Raw genomic sequence first — 17787 nt, forward strand, 5'->3', positions numbered from 1 at the left:
AAATGTCAGCCCGTTCATTTGCTGAGAAAAAGCGATGTCTTCAGTTAAATCAACGTAGTTTCAAAAAGACACAACACACTGGTTCTGGTTCAGTTTTGTGATCTAAAAGGAAGTAAATCTCATTTAACTTGTGCCACAGCAGATACTCCCTCTATCTAACGGATCTGTTCTCAGGTTTAGTCACAGTTGTATAATGACATTCATAAGGCTTAAAAAATGACTGTAACATTATTACTGATGATTCAAGAGCAGCCCTGTGACTAATAATATCGGTTATAAAAATGGTTTCGTTTGGAGCCTAGGACTGCTGAGATATAAAGGATTCTCATAAGATGTATTTAGCAAACAAACTTTTTCCTGTGTATCCCTTGTGACAATATTGTAAAACTTCTCCATTACAATGTGTCCTTACCCAACAATCTCATGTCATCAGAAGGTTTAGAACGAAGAAAATACTGAGAACACTGACCAAAGACGAGCACTTAAAGCACAGGAAGAGGCTTTAAGATACAGAGCACCAAGAAATGTTTTTGATCAGGCCGAAGCCTTGATCTTGTCATTGTCACTCACTTCAAAGAGTTTGCTAATGTATGGACTATGGGGCCTCCTGTTATCCAGAACTAACAGAAACACCAGAGTGTGCCTCGATCGGACAATTTCATCTTACTCCTCTCATCTCCTCATTACCAATTTGATCTTAATCTTTAATGTGCCTTAGTCTAATCTTTATAAATCACGCACCATTTCATATTTTAATTTTTGATTTTTATCTTAATTTGGTGGAAAATTAAAGTCTAAATTTTAGTACTACATCATTTACATGAACGTTGCTGTATTACCTAGAAATCTATGGTAACACTTTATTTTAAGGTGACGTGGTTAAATGTTACTGCTTGTACTTACTATTGTAATAACAGTAAACAATAACCATAACTCTATAGTAAGTACATGTAGTTAAGTAATATTACTTAAGTTGTGTACTACGTCACCTTGTATGTAAATGTAACTACGTCACCTTAAAATAAAGTGTAACCATATTTACACTGTGCAAACAAAAACAAAAATCTGCCCATCATTTTTTTTTTATAGTATTTCTAAGTATTTTAAATAGTATTTCTACGCTATCATTCAAAAGTTTGTGATCAATAACCATCTCAATAGCAGCAAAAGTGTTTTGCAATACAATATGAACACAATAATTTTTTTTATGTAAGTACATAGTAGTTAAGGACACCTAATATAAAGTGTGACTCAAGCATTTCTTACTATCATCACAGTTGAAAATAGCTGTGCAGCTCGAGGAAACCATAATACATTTTTAATACATAATAGAACGTTCAAAATAACCGCCTTTATTTGATTTTTTTTGTGTAACAAGTCTTTGCTTTCACTTTAGATCAATTTAATGCATCCTTGCTGAATAAAAGTATTAATTTCTTTTTAAAAAATCTTACCGAGACTAAACTTTTGAACAGCAGTGTATTTATACTTAGTTTGAATAGCATTTATCACAATTTGCACTTATTGTAAACAATGCTATTTGTTGCTATTTATACCTGGTGTGAACATGTAATGTAATGTAAACAGCTGCTGCCATAATGTTTAACACATGGAATTCCAAATCATAACAAGTTGTGCGATTTACAGTTTAACAGTGGAATTTGATTTCATAAATAGTGGACAGAAGGTCTTTGGGCCCTATCAAACACCCAGCGCAATGCGATACCAGGCACGACGCAAGTGTATTTTGCTAGTTTCAGCCCGATGCAGTTATTATTTTCATGTCCAGCGGCACATTGTTTAAATAGCAAATGCACTTGCACCCATCTGTTCGCCAAAAGTCAATTTTCTGGTCTGAAAATGAGTATTTTACCATACTGGCTGTACAGTTCACACTGATTTAACCCATATAAATTTGTTTGTTGGTATACATTAATTTAGGTTGATTCAGTGAAGTTAAATAATATTTTTGACTTGAAATATAGATGGCACTTTTTGGTTATATTTCTTTAGTGCAACGATAGTTTACAATGTATATATACAAGCTAGCCAAGATTTTATGTTTTCATATCTACACCTATGCAGGTTTTCTCCAGTAAAAGAAATTAAAACTATAAGATTATTTCTTCAGCCTAGGGCACTATTGTACCTATCAAAGCTGTTTTAATACATTTGCACAGTAAGACCAGATGGGCTCTGTTCGTTCTGTAGGGCTGTATTAAAGCATGGGGTTTACGCAGGTATCCATAGTTCTGTAGTGGTAATAACCAGCCCTGTGTATGCTAATAAAAAATGTCAGCAGGGAAGCCAGAGAAAGGTGACTTTCTGTCCTAACACAGCTGATCTATTAGCATAATACTGAACTGCCATATGGCGCTGGCATTACAATTATATACGGTAGGGTAGGGCATGGAAGTTCAAAATTATTGTACTGCTGTAACAGTTGTCTTATAATCAGCAAGACTGCTTCAAAAGAAAAACTTAAGCTGCAGATTGACTACATAGTCAGCTGTACATTCTACACTGTAATGTGTATTATTGTGGTGTAATGCAAGTGTTAAAGTTCAGGTTGAAAGGATGCTGGTATAATCCCACCAAAGAGCAAGGCATGTGCAATCGCCATTATTCCCTTGAGCAAAGCACTTAACTGCAGGTTTCTCGAGAGGGATTGTCCCTTTAATTATTTCACTGCACTATTCTATTAACCTGACATCGTCATATTCAGATTCTAGTCAGAATATGAGTCTGATACTGCGCCATTGGGCTGTGAATATGCGGCGTGTTTCAACCGAACAGGAAAGAAAATGCCTCTGCACTTAATTGGATAGACCTACAAACAATCAGATCAACGGAGTAAGTGACGTATGTTGAGCGACGCATAGTTGTCAACAGAACTCAACTTCAGGCACGCTGGAAGAAGTACAAGAAGGAGATGAGTGTAAATGATCTTTGCCGGAGTTGTAAAAAATTATTTAAGGATACACGGAGTACTTACCAACACGATCATCATTTTTGAGAGAAATAGTAAAGGTGAATGCATATACGAACATGTTGTAAACAAATTCAACCCAAGCTCTCTTTGGTGACGTGCATGATTACGTCACTGTTGATCATCTGTCCATCATCGTATAAAGCCCGCCCTGACAATTTGATTGGTCCAAACAACGGATCAAGTCCAGACCGAACTTCCCGACCTCAAATGTTGTGGGTGGGGCTAAGTTCAGCTGGCATCCAGGCTATGCACTCTAAAAAAAAAAAGGTTCTATATTGCACCAAAAATGGTTCTTGGCTCGTAATCATAGGGGAACCTTTTTTAGTGCTATATAGCACCAATTTTGGTGCTTCAGTGGTTCTTCAGCGGTTCTTCAGAGGTTCTTCAGCGGTTCTTCAGAGGTTCTTCACCGGTTCTTTGACTAAGGTGCTATATAGCACCTCTGAAGAACCGCTGAAGAACCACTGAAGCACCAAAATTGGTGCTATATAGCACTAAAAAAGGTTCCCCTATGATTACGAGCCTTTTTTTTAGAGTGTACTATTCTATGGCATTGTCATGTGAACTGACTCTAGTGGCCTGGATGTGAGAGTAAATAACAATTCCATACAGGATATAAGTTGCAAACAATATGATTTGGAGCTTTTAAGCTTAAAAAAGGATGCATACAATGCACCATAAAATAATCAAAGAAACAACTTCTACTATACGTAAATGTTCTGAAGCCATATGATAGCTTTGTGTGAGTACTGGATCTCAATTAAGTCATTATTCACAGATCATTATCCCCTCTAGTGAGCTGTTAACTGATGTGACCAGATTACTGATTCAGTTGAATCACTACAACTCAATACATGTATTAGTTTGTTTATTGAACAAATCATTTAGACAGCTCTTGTGAACTGGATCAACTGATTCACACACAAAAAAACCCATCAGAGTCAAATGAAGGCGAACTAGGGTGGATGCCAAAATTTTGACTGAATATCAAATTACATTTTTATCTGTTCCTTATACAAAGCTATTGTATAGATTCAAAATAGTTAATGGATAAAAAAAAAAGTTTGGGGTCTGTAAGATTTTTTAAATGTTTTTAAAAGAAGTCAAGTCAAGCTCAACAAGGCTGCATTTATCTGATCACAAATACAGTAAAAAAAGAAATATTATGAAATATTATTGCAATTTATAAAGACTATTTTCTATTTACATTTTGCAATGAAATGTATTCGTGTGATGGCAAAGCTATCATGTGACACTGAAGACTCGAGTAAAGGCTGCATAAAATTAGCGTTGCCATCACAGGAATACATTTCATATAATCAATGTTGTGCCAGTTAATATTTTTGTAAACTTGAATTTGAATGAAAATGGCTGATTTTCTTTTTACGAATGGAAAGTATTCGAATGAACAGAAGAGCAGCATTTTTTAGTTTTTTGTTTGTTTTGCTGTAAAAGTCACTTTTGATCAATTTAACGTATCCTTCATTTTTAATAACATGTTTAATGACAAAATGTAAAAAATTTGAGTCGGTGTGGTGAGGCCATACACAGCCATGCTTTAGATGATGTCACAGATATATTAAGCAGACATATTCAAGTTTATGAACTCAACCTCATCATCTTTCTCTTTTTCTGTCTTTCGTTCGGTCCGTTGTTCTGTCTGTATCTATTTCTTTCTGTATGCCCCATTTTTATAATCTAACCCCAAAAATCCAAAGCATCTCTTCAGTTTTGTTCTTGAATGTCCTTCGCTTAAAAAAAAAATGCATTAAAAAGCTCAGCACAGCTCTTTGCCCATACTGTATTTAAAGTATATATAACTCAGGATCCATTTAAACAAGTAGGTGCTCAAAATCTCACCTTCCCCTGCGCCTGATAAGGTCTGATTAGATTTACTCACCCCTCCCTTATCTCTGCGGATTCACTTAGCTGACCAAAGCATCTTAATCTCACACTATCTGATCTTCACATCTTGGCAGAAGAGAGATGCCTCTGTCACATTCAAGGTGTTTCAAAGAGGAAAAACAATCAGTCTCCCGCTTCCGCTGGCTCTCGGTCACTGTCAACTCCCCTCACTGCCGATCTCCCTCTCTTTGCCCGTCTTCCTCCCGCCCTACCTCTCCTCTAGGGTTCCTAAAAGCATGGTGTTTGCTGGAATGTGATTAGTGTGGGCCGCCGGAGCACTCAGCGGGAGGAAGCTTGGGCCGTGCCGCTGAACTACGGTGCCCCGGAGGGACAATCAGTGCTGAGTTAGCACTACTCTCTTTTCTCTTCTCCATCTCTCCCTGTGTCTTCCAATCTGATTGATCCTCCATTGAATTATTATGGTTTGTGCACTTGCTTTCCAGCAAAAAAATCCTGGCAGCCTGTTAGATCATAAATGCATCTCCTCAACCAAGGTCACTTTTTTCTCCCCTCTTGTTTTGGATTCCCTAATGAACTCCTACGTCCACTGCAGAAGTCCTCCACAGTCAGCATAAGAGAGCGAGCGGAGAGTGAATGAAGGTTGAAAAGCTCTAAGATAGATAAAGGAATCGTCTTTGAACTCTTCTGTCTTTGACAAGCCATAAAGAAGAGATACAACTTCTGATCTTCACACTTTCAGCGCTGCCCCTAAAGATTAATTTCAGGAACATGAAGGTGGAAGTTATCCTTCAGTCTAGCGACTGGTAAAGGTGTCCTGGCAGTGACTGAGAGTCTAGAATGACATTCTTCAAAGGGGGAGCCATTGATTTTTGAAGTTTCATAAAATAAGCATGCATAAAAATCGAGACGAACTTCACAAGAGCTCAGCAGGACGGGAATTGTGGCAAGGGGCTAACTTCAAAATCATAACTAGTTAAAGGACAGGACATCGTTTGTATGATAGTGTGCTTAACTGTTTGAATTTATGCAGCCTTCAGTGAATTTTATTTTTAAACACAAAAGAAGAATATCAATTAAAAGCTTGTACATTTCAAGAAGCATTTGACCCGACTTAAAATGACACATTTCCTTCTTTTGTAGGGATGTAACGATACCCTCATGTCAGAATGTGATACATTTCACGGTACTGAACTCACAATACGACATTATTGCTATACTCCAAGATATATGGTAAAAGGTTAACAAAAAATGTACTGTTGATTAAAATTCTAAATTTGGTATTACATTGGGGGTGGGAATGAATAGGCTTGGACTTGGTGCTGGTAACACAATGCACAGGACAATGGTGACACCAGAATAAAAAAATATTCATAATTTTGCTGAAAATACTATTTATTGAATTAAAATAATGTAGGCCACTTTTTACTGGTACTGTAACATAAGACATTTGGCATTATCAGGACCAACACATTTTCCCAAACTGCATTATTATACATTATATTCAACATTACATATAGTAGTTTAATGCAGTACTGACAATGAACGTGATTTTCTTTTCCTCACAGAGTCATTTTAATTTTGGGTGAACTATACACAACACAGATGGTCACTATCTATGATACATATTGTTGCATTTTTATATTATATATTGTTACACTCCTATTCTTTTGTGATGGATTGCATGAATTCCATGCTCGTATAATCAGGGTTCTGTCACTTCGGTCTGTTTATTCTTGGGTTGGTGACAGAGCTCTGACACTGCTATTGTCTTGTCCACGTGAGTTGTTTTGTGTGCAGAGTGTGATGTTCGAATCCCGGCACTTCGGCATAGTTTGGTTTTGGTTCTGTGTCGGGATTCGGACATTCATGCTCCATTTGTTTGTCTTCTGTTGTGAGCGCGCAAGATGAGCATCTTGTTGAGTCTTGTTGTGGGAGCGTGCTGTTTTGAGGTCGCTCGGGCAATACGCTCTTCTATCGGCGTGTGGTTGTGTTCTGTGTATGCTTCCATGTTATGATTTGTCTTGTGCTGCGTAGCGCGCAGCTTGTGTTTTTTCACTTGCTGCATGCTTTCATGTTGTCTTATTTTGTGTAAACACACAGCTTATGAGTGTTCTCATTAGCTGTGTGTTTGTGTATCATTTCGTTTGAGCACAAGGCTTGTGATTTGTGTTTGCTGGCAATGTGCTTGTGTTTTAGGCCCCGTCCACACGGAGACGCGTTTAGCTGTATACGTAAACATTTTGTACCGTATCAGCGTTTCGTCCACATGGATCCAGCATTTTGGGGGCATGAAACCGATATTTTTTTAAACAGGGTCCCAGAAGTGGATAAATCTGAAAATGACACCCTTGCGTTTTCGTGTGTATAGTCAATCTGTATATTTTGTGAATATGTCCCGCACGCGGGAAAGACTAGAAAGGGATACAACTACGGGCACTGGGCATGCGCACATCAATATTGCGTCATTTAATTACTGTATTTGCATTATTGTAAGAGTAGGTTTAGGGTGTAGGCGTTAATAAAACACATCTGGTAAGTAGCAAATTTATTTATTGTTATTTTATTCTGAGATTTTGCCTCACATCCTACCAGTGTTGTACCCCTTCTAGCCACAACTCTTCTTCTCCATTTTTAGTGTATTTCTGTGGCAGAATTACAGCGCCACATACTGGCCTGGCATGTATACTACATCGTTTTGAGTCGTTTTCAGTGCTCGTGTGTAGGCAGATATTTCTTGAAACGAGGGGAAAAAAAGATTGGATAGGAAAAGCTCTGGCTTCGTGTGGACGGGGCCTTAGTCATGTTTGGTGTGAGCACATGGCCTGTCATGTATGTTTCCTTGTGCCATGTCCTGTCTATTGTCTAACCCCGCCCATCTTGTTATCTGATTATTGGTTCATTTGCCCCACCTGTCCTCCCTCATTACCTGCCTTGTCTGCTCCAATATTTGTTCTATAGTGTGTTTGGCCCTGTCCCAAATGGCACCCTAAACCCTTGCGGTCTTCCTACGAGTCCGCACTTTCATGACGTAACGCCGCTTTGACTGTCGGGAAGATGTCCGTTGCGGAACCCGCATCAGTGCGGGCCGACCGCAAAGGGGACGCTCGCGAGCACCCTTCTGAGATCAAAAATGACAAATGGAACACCCTACGGTCTCGTGGGCTTAACGGACATGTGCATGCGGCAGCCATTGTAAGTGTGTGCCATTTGGGACAGGGCCTCTGTTTGCAGTTCTGTGCCAGTTAATTGTCTGATGTTTCCTTGCTTGTTACTGTCCTGCCTAGCCCAGTCAGTCAAGCTGCCAGTTGTGTTTTCCCCCATGGGATGGTTTTTGTTGTTTGTTTTATTTTTACTAATAAAAAACCCATTCATTCCTGCAATTATGTCCCCGCCTCATCCATTCACCCAACCCTGACATGTATGTCATGATACCATTTGTTGTAGTACATTCTCCTAATAACAAGACCGAACCATCATTATGCTTTCAGATTTAAATAAAAACTAACCTAGGCCTGGTTTCACAGACAGTGCTTAGACTAAGCCAGGATTAGGCCTCAGTTCAATTAGGGCATTCATTTAAGTAGCTTTTATAAACGTGTCTTAGAAAAAAAACATTACTGGTGTGCATCTTGAGACAAAACAATGGCACTGATATATTTTAAGATATGCCAGTGCAAGTTGCTTTCAATTAAAACAGCTCAAAGATGCATTTTAGTCTGGGACTAGCTTAAGCCTTGTCTGTGAAACCAGGGGATAATGTGTCATAGTAAAGAGTTCAGGATTTGGCTGTATGGTTAGCATATTACCCCCTGCTGCTTGATGCCATAACTACACAATCTGGTTCCAAAAAGCATCTTTCCGCACTGACAGACATTCTAAAGTAGCTGTGAATTCAGAGTAAACTCAATTTTCAAAAGTTCAAACAAGTGTAATTAACATGCATGGCAATTCAATTGGTTAGGGTTCATTTGTACACACCGTTTTTTTTTTTTTTTTTTTTTTTTTTTTTTTTTGCTGCTGCTTTAGTCATAGTCTTGACATTTGATGTAAATATCTTTTAAATGTAGTCCTTATTTTCTTTTCTTTCTTTTTACAAAATATTTTTTTTATCTTCTCATATTATCACTATCAGTATTGTTTTAATTACAGTCTTTCAATTAACATTATGACGCACTTTTTATCATTCATTTAAAAAAAAAAAAACTCAATTAACAAACATTTCAATCACTGCTAATGGGTTTCTTTCACCGGATATACAGATAATGCTTTCAAGAGTTTGGGGTCAGTAAGATTTTTTCACGATTTTAAAAGAATTCCCTTATTCTCATACAGTAATAATGTGAACTATTATTACAATTTAAAATAACTGTTTTCTATTTCCATACTAAAAATGTATTCCTGTGATGGCAACGCTGAATTTTCAGCTTCATTATTCCAGTCTTCAATGTCACTTCAGAAATCGTTCTCATATGCAGATTTGGTGCTCAAGAAGCATTTCTTATCATTATCAATGTTGCTGTTCATTTTTTACTAACAATTATGCTGCTTAATATTTTTTTTTTGAGGATTCTTTGGTGAATAGAGAGCATTGAAATTAAACATAGTATATTCCTATTTCTATAAATAGTCTTTAATGTCACTTTTGATAAATGTAATGTAATTGTTCTTTGAATAAAGTATTCATTTCTTTCACATACACACACACAAACAACAACCCTGTATTGATCCCAAACTTTTGAACAGTAGTAAACCTCTTTTGTCACAGTATACCTTATCATCAATGTCACCACGTATAATGTAATGTCATCAGTGGTACAAAAAAAAATCCTTTGAAATATGACACATTTGATACAGGGTTTTAGCACCTGTGTGATATCTACGATTTCACCAAATCCCGAAAGGCTGTGTTCAGTCACACTAAAGCCCCCTTTTCCGATTTTGGGTGCACTGTCTTCTCTCCACGGCACAATGAGGAAATTGTGCTGACTACTCGTCCTTGCAAAGTCCTCATTAGCCTAATGAAAGCCTTCAAACGCAAAAACCAAACAAGGGTTCTGGGAGGTTATTAGGAAAATTACACCTCCAGGAGGGCCAGGGTAAGGGAGTTGGTGGAAGGAGGTGGGGGGGGGAGGGGGATCTTGCTCATTACTTCACGGTCTGCAAATCGCTAACTAATTCAGCCCCACTACCGTGCCATTTCTACCTCTATGGATAATTTTCACAGAATTGTAAATGAGAGAATTCATTGATTTCTCAGAATACAAACATCAAGAATCGCATATGAATAGAAAGGAAATATACTGAGTATTAAGTGACACGTCAGCGGGATCAGCAGTCATTTCCTGCAGTCAATCTAAACCATTGCTGATAAATGATCTGCTAAGCTGAAGGAAAAATATTAGACACCATTTCAAATCTGTTTAGGAAAAATGCTTGCATTTTCCATTACCTCTTTTTTTTGTTATGTAATTCAAAACGTGTTTTTATAGCATTAGAAGATCGGTAAAAGTGCAGTCATTGCTAAACTTTTTGACCTTGTTGAACTGCACTGTAATGAACTTGTTTTTGCATCTGAGATAAGCAATTTTTTACTGTTTAAACAATGTGATAATCTGTGTTGTTCACCAGTATCAGACAGAAGGCACATAAGTAATTATTTCCTAATGCATAAATATGGATAAATCATTTATTTTTTTAAATAAACAGCTTATACAAGCCACATTAACTATGTTTTATTTATAATGGCAAAAGCTAATGTTTGACAACTTGGAAACTATGTAAGTGTAGTTACGTTGTGATATAATTTAGTAAAAGTTTTTATATATATATACAGTATCTTGTAGAATGCCTTGCAAATGCAATTCAACACAGAATACAATATTAGCATCTAACCTTTTTCTGTAGAAGCCCTCTTTGTTTCATGCCCTGTGACATGGGTAGCCAGATCCCCCTCTTTTGGTCCTGGTGGTGCACTTGGAGACAGGCCTAACAAGGCGTGGCCAAGAGAAAGACCATTCTGATGTAAATCTAAAGGGAAAGGAGGGGCATATAAACAGATTTTTACAAACAAAGGACATAAATTCAAAGACTGATCCTTGAAGCTCAGTGTTCTCATATATTAGGTATAAAATTTGTTGTATACAATTTTGAATTGTATGTTTTTTGGAAGATGTACACTACCATTTTTTTTTTTTTAAAGAAAGAAATTAATACTTTCATTCAGCAAGGACACATTACATTGATCAACAGTGACAGTTAAGACATTTTTAATGTTCTAAAAGATTTCCACAAAAATATTAAACTATTTTTACAACCTTTATAATAATAAAAGAAATGTTTCATGAGCACCAAAGCGGCATATCAGAATGATTTATGAAGGATCATGTGACACTGAAGACTGTAATGACTGCTGAAAATTCAGATTTGCCATCACAGGAATAAATTACGTTTTAAAATATATTAAACAGTTTTCACTGTATCTTTGTTCAAATAAATGCATAAGAAACTTCTTTCAAAAACATTCAAATATCTTACCGACCCCAAATGTTTGAACGGTAGTGTATGTTTTAATTCAACAATGAAAGGTTCACTTAGATCCAAGATGTGGACATTAAGCATATCTAAGTACTGAACAAGCTTCAAAAACTCTTAACAAAAAGGCAAGTAAATAATATTATAGAAGCAATTTTAAAAGCATAAAAATGATTACAAGAGTTGAACCTCAGTTTTGTCAAAAATAGGATTTAAAACACATATTCTGTCCCAAATTATATCATACTACTGATATCTGATATCTTGGGTAAGATTTTTAATGCATCTGATGATAGACTGAAAAAAGTTGAGAGCATTATCTGTAATTGCATAGTTTTAGTTCCGGTTAAAGCAATGCACATGAACAGCTCTGATGGCTTTGCTTTTAGTAGATTCTGTGATATCACCTTATTCTTTAATTCTAAAAGCACATTTGTAAGGTTATATGTGCAGTTTCACATTATCGTAAGAGCATAGTGCTAAGTGCTCAGGGACCAAACTCAGTGGTGCTAAATTAGTATGTTTGGTTTTAGCCATACGACAGGATACAGAGAGAAATACAAAGGTAAAAGTATACATATTATTACAGCAAACATGACACTGATGACAACTCAAATCTTGAATGTATATGCAAGGTAGACTTTGTAAAAAGACACTGAGGAATAAAACAAAAGAAATGACTTTTATGCGGTCAGGCAAACGTACGTGGCCGGTCAGAAGAGCTCTCTGTGTGGGCAGGAGAGCTGGACACGCTGCTGCTCTGTCTGGAGGATAAGTGGCTTCCTGACCTACGGCCATCATCCAGAGAGGGTACGGGTGACGGGCTGTCTGGAACTCGCTCCTGAAAGTGAACACACACATTAGTCACCATAATCTGTAATATTTGATAAAACCATAATCAATTCTAAACCATTGTAGAAGAACTTTCTCGGTTGTGACTCTTTCCCCGCCAATGTTTTTTTTTTAAGTTGCCAGCCACCGCCAGCATTTTTGGTTATTTTCACAAAAATGTCATGGCCCCCAGAATTTTGATATGAATATATGAACATGCAATATATCAAAAGAAAGAACAGACCCTTTGCTTTTATTCTGGCTTTTATTCATGCATTCTTTTTTTATCAACACTTGAATGTGGGTAAGTTTCATTTAAAAAAAAAATCAACATTTTGAGCAAAAAGCTGAGAAAATTGCGTTTTTGTCTAGACTACGTCTGGATCAGAATCAGTACGATGAGCAAAACACAGATGGGGTAGATCGAGTTCATCAACACCCTCAAAGCTTGCACAGTCCTAACCACTTCCTGGGTCGACTCTGTAACATTAGGCTGTTTTGATTTATATGCTGTTTATTGTTGATGATCGCATTATTTTTCCTATGCATCTTCTTACATATGAGATCGCTCGTTTCTGCCTCTTTTTTCCTGTGTTTTTTGCTTGTGTTATACTCGTTCAGGAGATGCATAATCGCGCAACAAGGAACGCTGTATCAACTCGTCAATGGCAGGGAAAGAGTTAAGAACCGTATGTATAATCTGTGTCCTTGTACCTTTATAACTGACGTCACCATTCTGGATGGGACACTGTGAACCTGAGCAGCAGCTGCCATATTGGCAATAGTGTTGAGATGGTTCATCTGGTTCATCGCCATGGTGACCGAGGCATGAGGCAGACTGACTGGAATCAAGGGATGTGGCATCATCATGAATGGCAGCTCCAAACCTGTACATAAAAGCATTGAAACAAATGTTAATTAATCACCCAAAAACTATAATCTAATACATATTTCTGCATAAACGCTCTATTGCATTGCATTCAAAAAGGCAAGCTCATTAAAATAACACATGCTGTACCAACAATTTGAGAATATTAAGAAACACTCATCACATTGAATAGTAAAAATTAAGATGCTTCACGTTATGAAATTTCCTCAGTTTCTGCTTTGTTAGAGCTCTCTTTAAAGACATGCCATTATGGCACAGCATGTCTACAAGTATTAGTAGAGCTGCTGGAGTCTGCACCTCAAACCAATTAGCTGCTTCTCAGACTGCTGCAAACGTCTTCATACATAACAACCCCATGATAAATTAGACCACACACTCTATTTGTAGCACAACAAGCTACGTGACAGCAAGACTGCAGTACATACGCCTGCTGTGTGACCGGTGTTTTGCTTGTTTTAGTGTGCTGATCCAATCCCTCGCAGCACTCTAACGGTGTTATGCTTTATAGGAATGTGAACGGATATTCTCCAGAGAGGAATAACAGCAGAAAAAGGAAATGGATCCTCTCACAACTGAACAGGTCAGGGCATAAGGTTACAGTCAGCCACTCTACGGCCGCCTGTACTCCACCGCCACTTTGAAAGTGAAGGATGAAAGAGAGAGAGAGGACATTTCGCCAGTTTCCCTCAAAGACTTTTTCATTTCCCATCAGTCGCCTTAAGAGACGCTCCTGAACTGTGTTGGCCTTGTGGTAATGGATTCACTTGGGTTGATACTCGCGGTAGTAGCGGAGCCGTGGCCAGGCGATGATGAGAAGGAAGGACAGGAGATGATGAGCCCTTTGGAGGTGATAGTTTTCAAGACCCTCTGCTTTCCAGCCAAATACCAGGCAGCTCTAGGGGTCGGAGGTCACATTTCAGCCACAGAGACTTACAAATGAAAGTTCCACCCGAGCCCCCCCTCCCTTTCGGCATGACATTTTTAGTCAAAGACGAAGAGAGAACGGAACGAATAAAAAAGCCCCTGATTTTCATGAAACAGATGACACGCAGATCAGTCACGGTGATCGGGCGACAGAAAGGAAGTGAAAGGGGGATCAAAGAAAGGAATTGAGTGTTGAAGGGATTGATGTATGGATGGAAGGGGATCTGAGCCAAGCACAAGCACATGCCAAGAACATGCAAGCTGCTCCGTCTTTCTCAGTAGGCCATCACTAACATTCTTAAAGATAAAACGACAGTGCCATCCGCACACTCGCCTTTTCAAGTGGAATTTAAACTGTCATATTACGCTAGAAAATGCTGATAGGAGCAATATTTGGCCTTCTAAGCACATTCAGGAAAGGGCCAAAGTGGCAAGGAAACACTAAACCCCCTCCCCATCCAAAAAGACACTTTTGAATGAGACTGGAACTCCGCCAAATGCATCAACATCCATCACCCTTCATCTGTATCTCAAGGGGCCTACGTCTCAGCTTCTGCTGCAAAAAGAATAACAATGTGATCCGCTAGCGTCTGCTAACACCACAGTGCCACTGAGGCCTGTTTCTGAAACACATGGTGGCCAATATCACTCACGAAGAGCTTTCAATCTTTATTTAACTAAAACAAAAGAGCCCAGGGCTAAAAGAAATTGGAGACACGCCATTTTAAAATATCCCCCCGCAGCAGTTGCCATTGTGTGCTTGAGTCTGAGCTATTGTGGGAGCGTAAATGATTTTGACAGGAAGTTGCAAATTGTATAAATATTTAGCGTTTAATAAAAAAGGAGAAACAAAACAAGCTGAACGCTGAGGAAAGGAAACAAAAGAAGTCTAATGACAGGGCTGGGAAGGAGCCAAGTACTTGGCTGGATAAATCCAAACACAACAGGGATCTTGGTACAAATTTGGGCACAAAACTGTTGCGTAAAATGGCATGGAGGGCAACAGAACAACACAACACCTGGAAAGGATTCAAATGAGAAACAGCAACAAAAAATATACAATGTAGCCTGCTGCTAGAATGAAGTGTGAAGATTTTTACATGCTGATTATCGCATGATATTGTTTTGCTGACTAAGGAATCAGCTTAAAACATTTATTTGATAAAGACACAGTCTATGAATCTGGTGCCCTATTACTTTTTTAAAGCTTTAGAGGCAAAAATGTGTTCAAAATATGTTAAATGAACTATTATCTGAAATAAAATCAACCTTACATGAAAAGCAGCTAGTAAAAGGATTCGTTATTCTGGCCTGTCCTACATCAAAAGTGAGGAGCTTTTGAATTTTCCTCGGATTTGGACTCAAATTTGATTTATCATCTTATCTAACAATTAAAATCATGTAATAATGTCATCATTTAGACATTGTAGTAAAACTATTTTGTAATTATTATTTTTTTTTAAACCAAAAACTTATATTTAACTGCATCCAACACTGTTGCAACCCTGTTGCTGTATAATTTCCCCAATGCAAAAAAATGTAATAAAATAACATCCATATTGTGACATCCATATAACATTGGACTAGTAATAATCTTAATTTTCTTATTTTTTCTTATATGTGGTGTGGACTGAATTTGTTCGTCTTAAATGCTTAGCTCTGTGATCCAAGCTAAGGAAAAATGAAAAACTTTTTTTCTTTATTTATAGCATATATAAGTTCATTAATAACTATGAACTAGCATTTAGATACTAGATAACCCCTTTCAAGTTCATGTTAATCCAGGCTAAGTTTGCAACCCTCATTCTTTAAAATGTTGTTAGGTTTTGGCGTTATTTTGTACACTTTTCTAAGAAAGGGGCAAATTATGCCAAGGCATTTTTATATACAATCCTCTCCTTTTCCGAAATAACTATTGTTTAAATATGTATATTTTCTTGTGCTTTCGCTTATGTATCATATTAAGAAATTAAATGAGAGACAGAAATGAGGCTTCCGATTGTCCTAATGCTACTGGAAACCCCTTCCTCTTTATTGCTACTTTAATCTCAGTCATAAATGTTTCTGCTCATGGCATGTGCTGTAAACCCCCTGCAGGTAACGCAGCAGTTCTCTTTTCCTCAGGCCAACCTCCCCTGAGACAGAGACCACCGGCAGGTGTGTGTGAGAGGAAGAGACGCCAACATCTGAGAAGCATTTGTTGATCTGATAGCACCAACCCCTGTGTACACTTCTATTTCTCACACACTACAACATTCCCAATGAATTATTAACCTACGATAAGACTATTTGTTTTCTCTCTTTCCCCAATAAAGGCATTAAACGCGTTCTAGCCTGACAGTCGTATATAAAACAGTAGCGATAGGCAAGCTTTCTTTCCCAGACGAAGGTGCGGCTGCCAGTAAGCAGCTGTGGTCTAGGTGTTTAGTCTGTACGTTTAGCTCTGGTCTTTGTAGTGGTTAGACACCGTGGAGTAATTTCCACATTCCCGTCAGTAGGGGGTGGGGGAGGGGATTATGGAAAACCGGAAGTCTCGTTTCTCCTTAAGATGAAATTAATGATGCCTCCATGTGCTTACTGTTGAGTTACTTCCCTTATGGAAATAATCACAAAACAAGCAACAACAACCGCAGTGGGGGGAGAGAAAGGGATGAAAAAGAGAGATGGAAAGAGGAGGTTATGTGGTGAGGCCCTTGAAGGGTTTTGTTTTGGGGGCTGTTTCAGGAAAATTTAATGAAGGTGCAGATATTTTGATACGCAGAAGAAAAAATCGTGAGGATGTCATCTTCACTATTTGGCAGCAAAAACAGAGGACTGAGACAAGAAATAAATCTGAGCTCAAAATTAATTCTTAATACCATATTATTAGATTTGCTGAAGGAAGAGGTATTAACAGGCAGACTTCCCACACTTCCACTGTTTGTCTGGTCAGAAGAACACGCAGCAGAATTATTGAGTGCTCTAGACAGAGCATCACACACACACACACACACACACACACACACACTTTTGCCACCCACAGCCACACAGAGACTCAGAGAAGCAGTCGTCCTGACCAGCTGCTTGTGATTACTTGTGTTTACAATGAGCATCAGGCATCTGCTGCATGTAATCCAAAACATACACACCCAGAGTCTGTGGAAAAACCTAACGACACATGTGCACAAAAACACAAACACATTATTAAAGCACTAACACAGACTATTAAAATGTGTATAAAAGAAAAAAGACTGCAAATACATACACGCATACATTCGATGTGAGACTTTGTAGCAACATGACCGTCCTTTTTATTTTCTTCTTATTTTGGTGATAATAATAAAAAAATGTTTCTTAGCACCAAATCATCATATTAGAATGATTTCTGAAGGATCATGTGACGCTTAAGACTGGAGTAATGATGCTGAAATTCAGCTTTGTCATCACAGGAATAAATTACATTTTAAATAATAATAAAATAGAAAACAGTTATTTTAAAATGTAATACTATTTTACAGTATCACCAATTTTACTGTATTTTTGATCAAATAAATACAGCCTTCTTTTAAAAAAAACATTTAACAAATCTTACCAACCCTAAGCTTTTGAACGGTAGTGCATTTCAAATATTGCCTTAATTGTGTATATGTCGGAGTGTGGGGGAATATGGCCAAAAACGGGGGAAAAAATTACATATGCTGTATCTCTTCTCTTTTTTTTTGTATTATAAACTCTTTTGTCCTTTAAAAGTGAAGAATATGATTTCTAAACAGAA

The 17787-nt window shown here is 37.7% G+C and overlaps 1 protein-coding gene across 1 annotated transcript in view; it reads right to left on the reverse strand.

Annotated features, from left to right (window-relative positions):
• Positions 1-17787, reverse strand: part of dachc (dachshund c) — a 67580-nt gene that overhangs the window by 11342 nt on the left and 38451 nt on the right. Inside the window, exons 4-6 of the mRNA XM_079813063.1 lie at positions 12935-13107; positions 12095-12230; positions 10751-10885 (exon numbers count right to left, since the gene is read on the reverse strand). Coding sequence (XP_079669189.1) covers positions 10751-10885; positions 12095-12230; positions 12935-13107 — 444 coding nt within the window. The remainder of the gene's footprint in view (positions 1-10750; positions 10886-12094; positions 12231-12934; positions 13108-17787) is intronic.

This window comes from Gobio gobio (assembly GCF_949357685.1).
Source record: "Gobio gobio genome assembly, chromosome: 3".
In the NCBI taxonomy this organism is placed as follows: Eukaryota; Metazoa; Chordata; class Actinopteri; order Cypriniformes; family Gobionidae; genus Gobio; species Gobio gobio.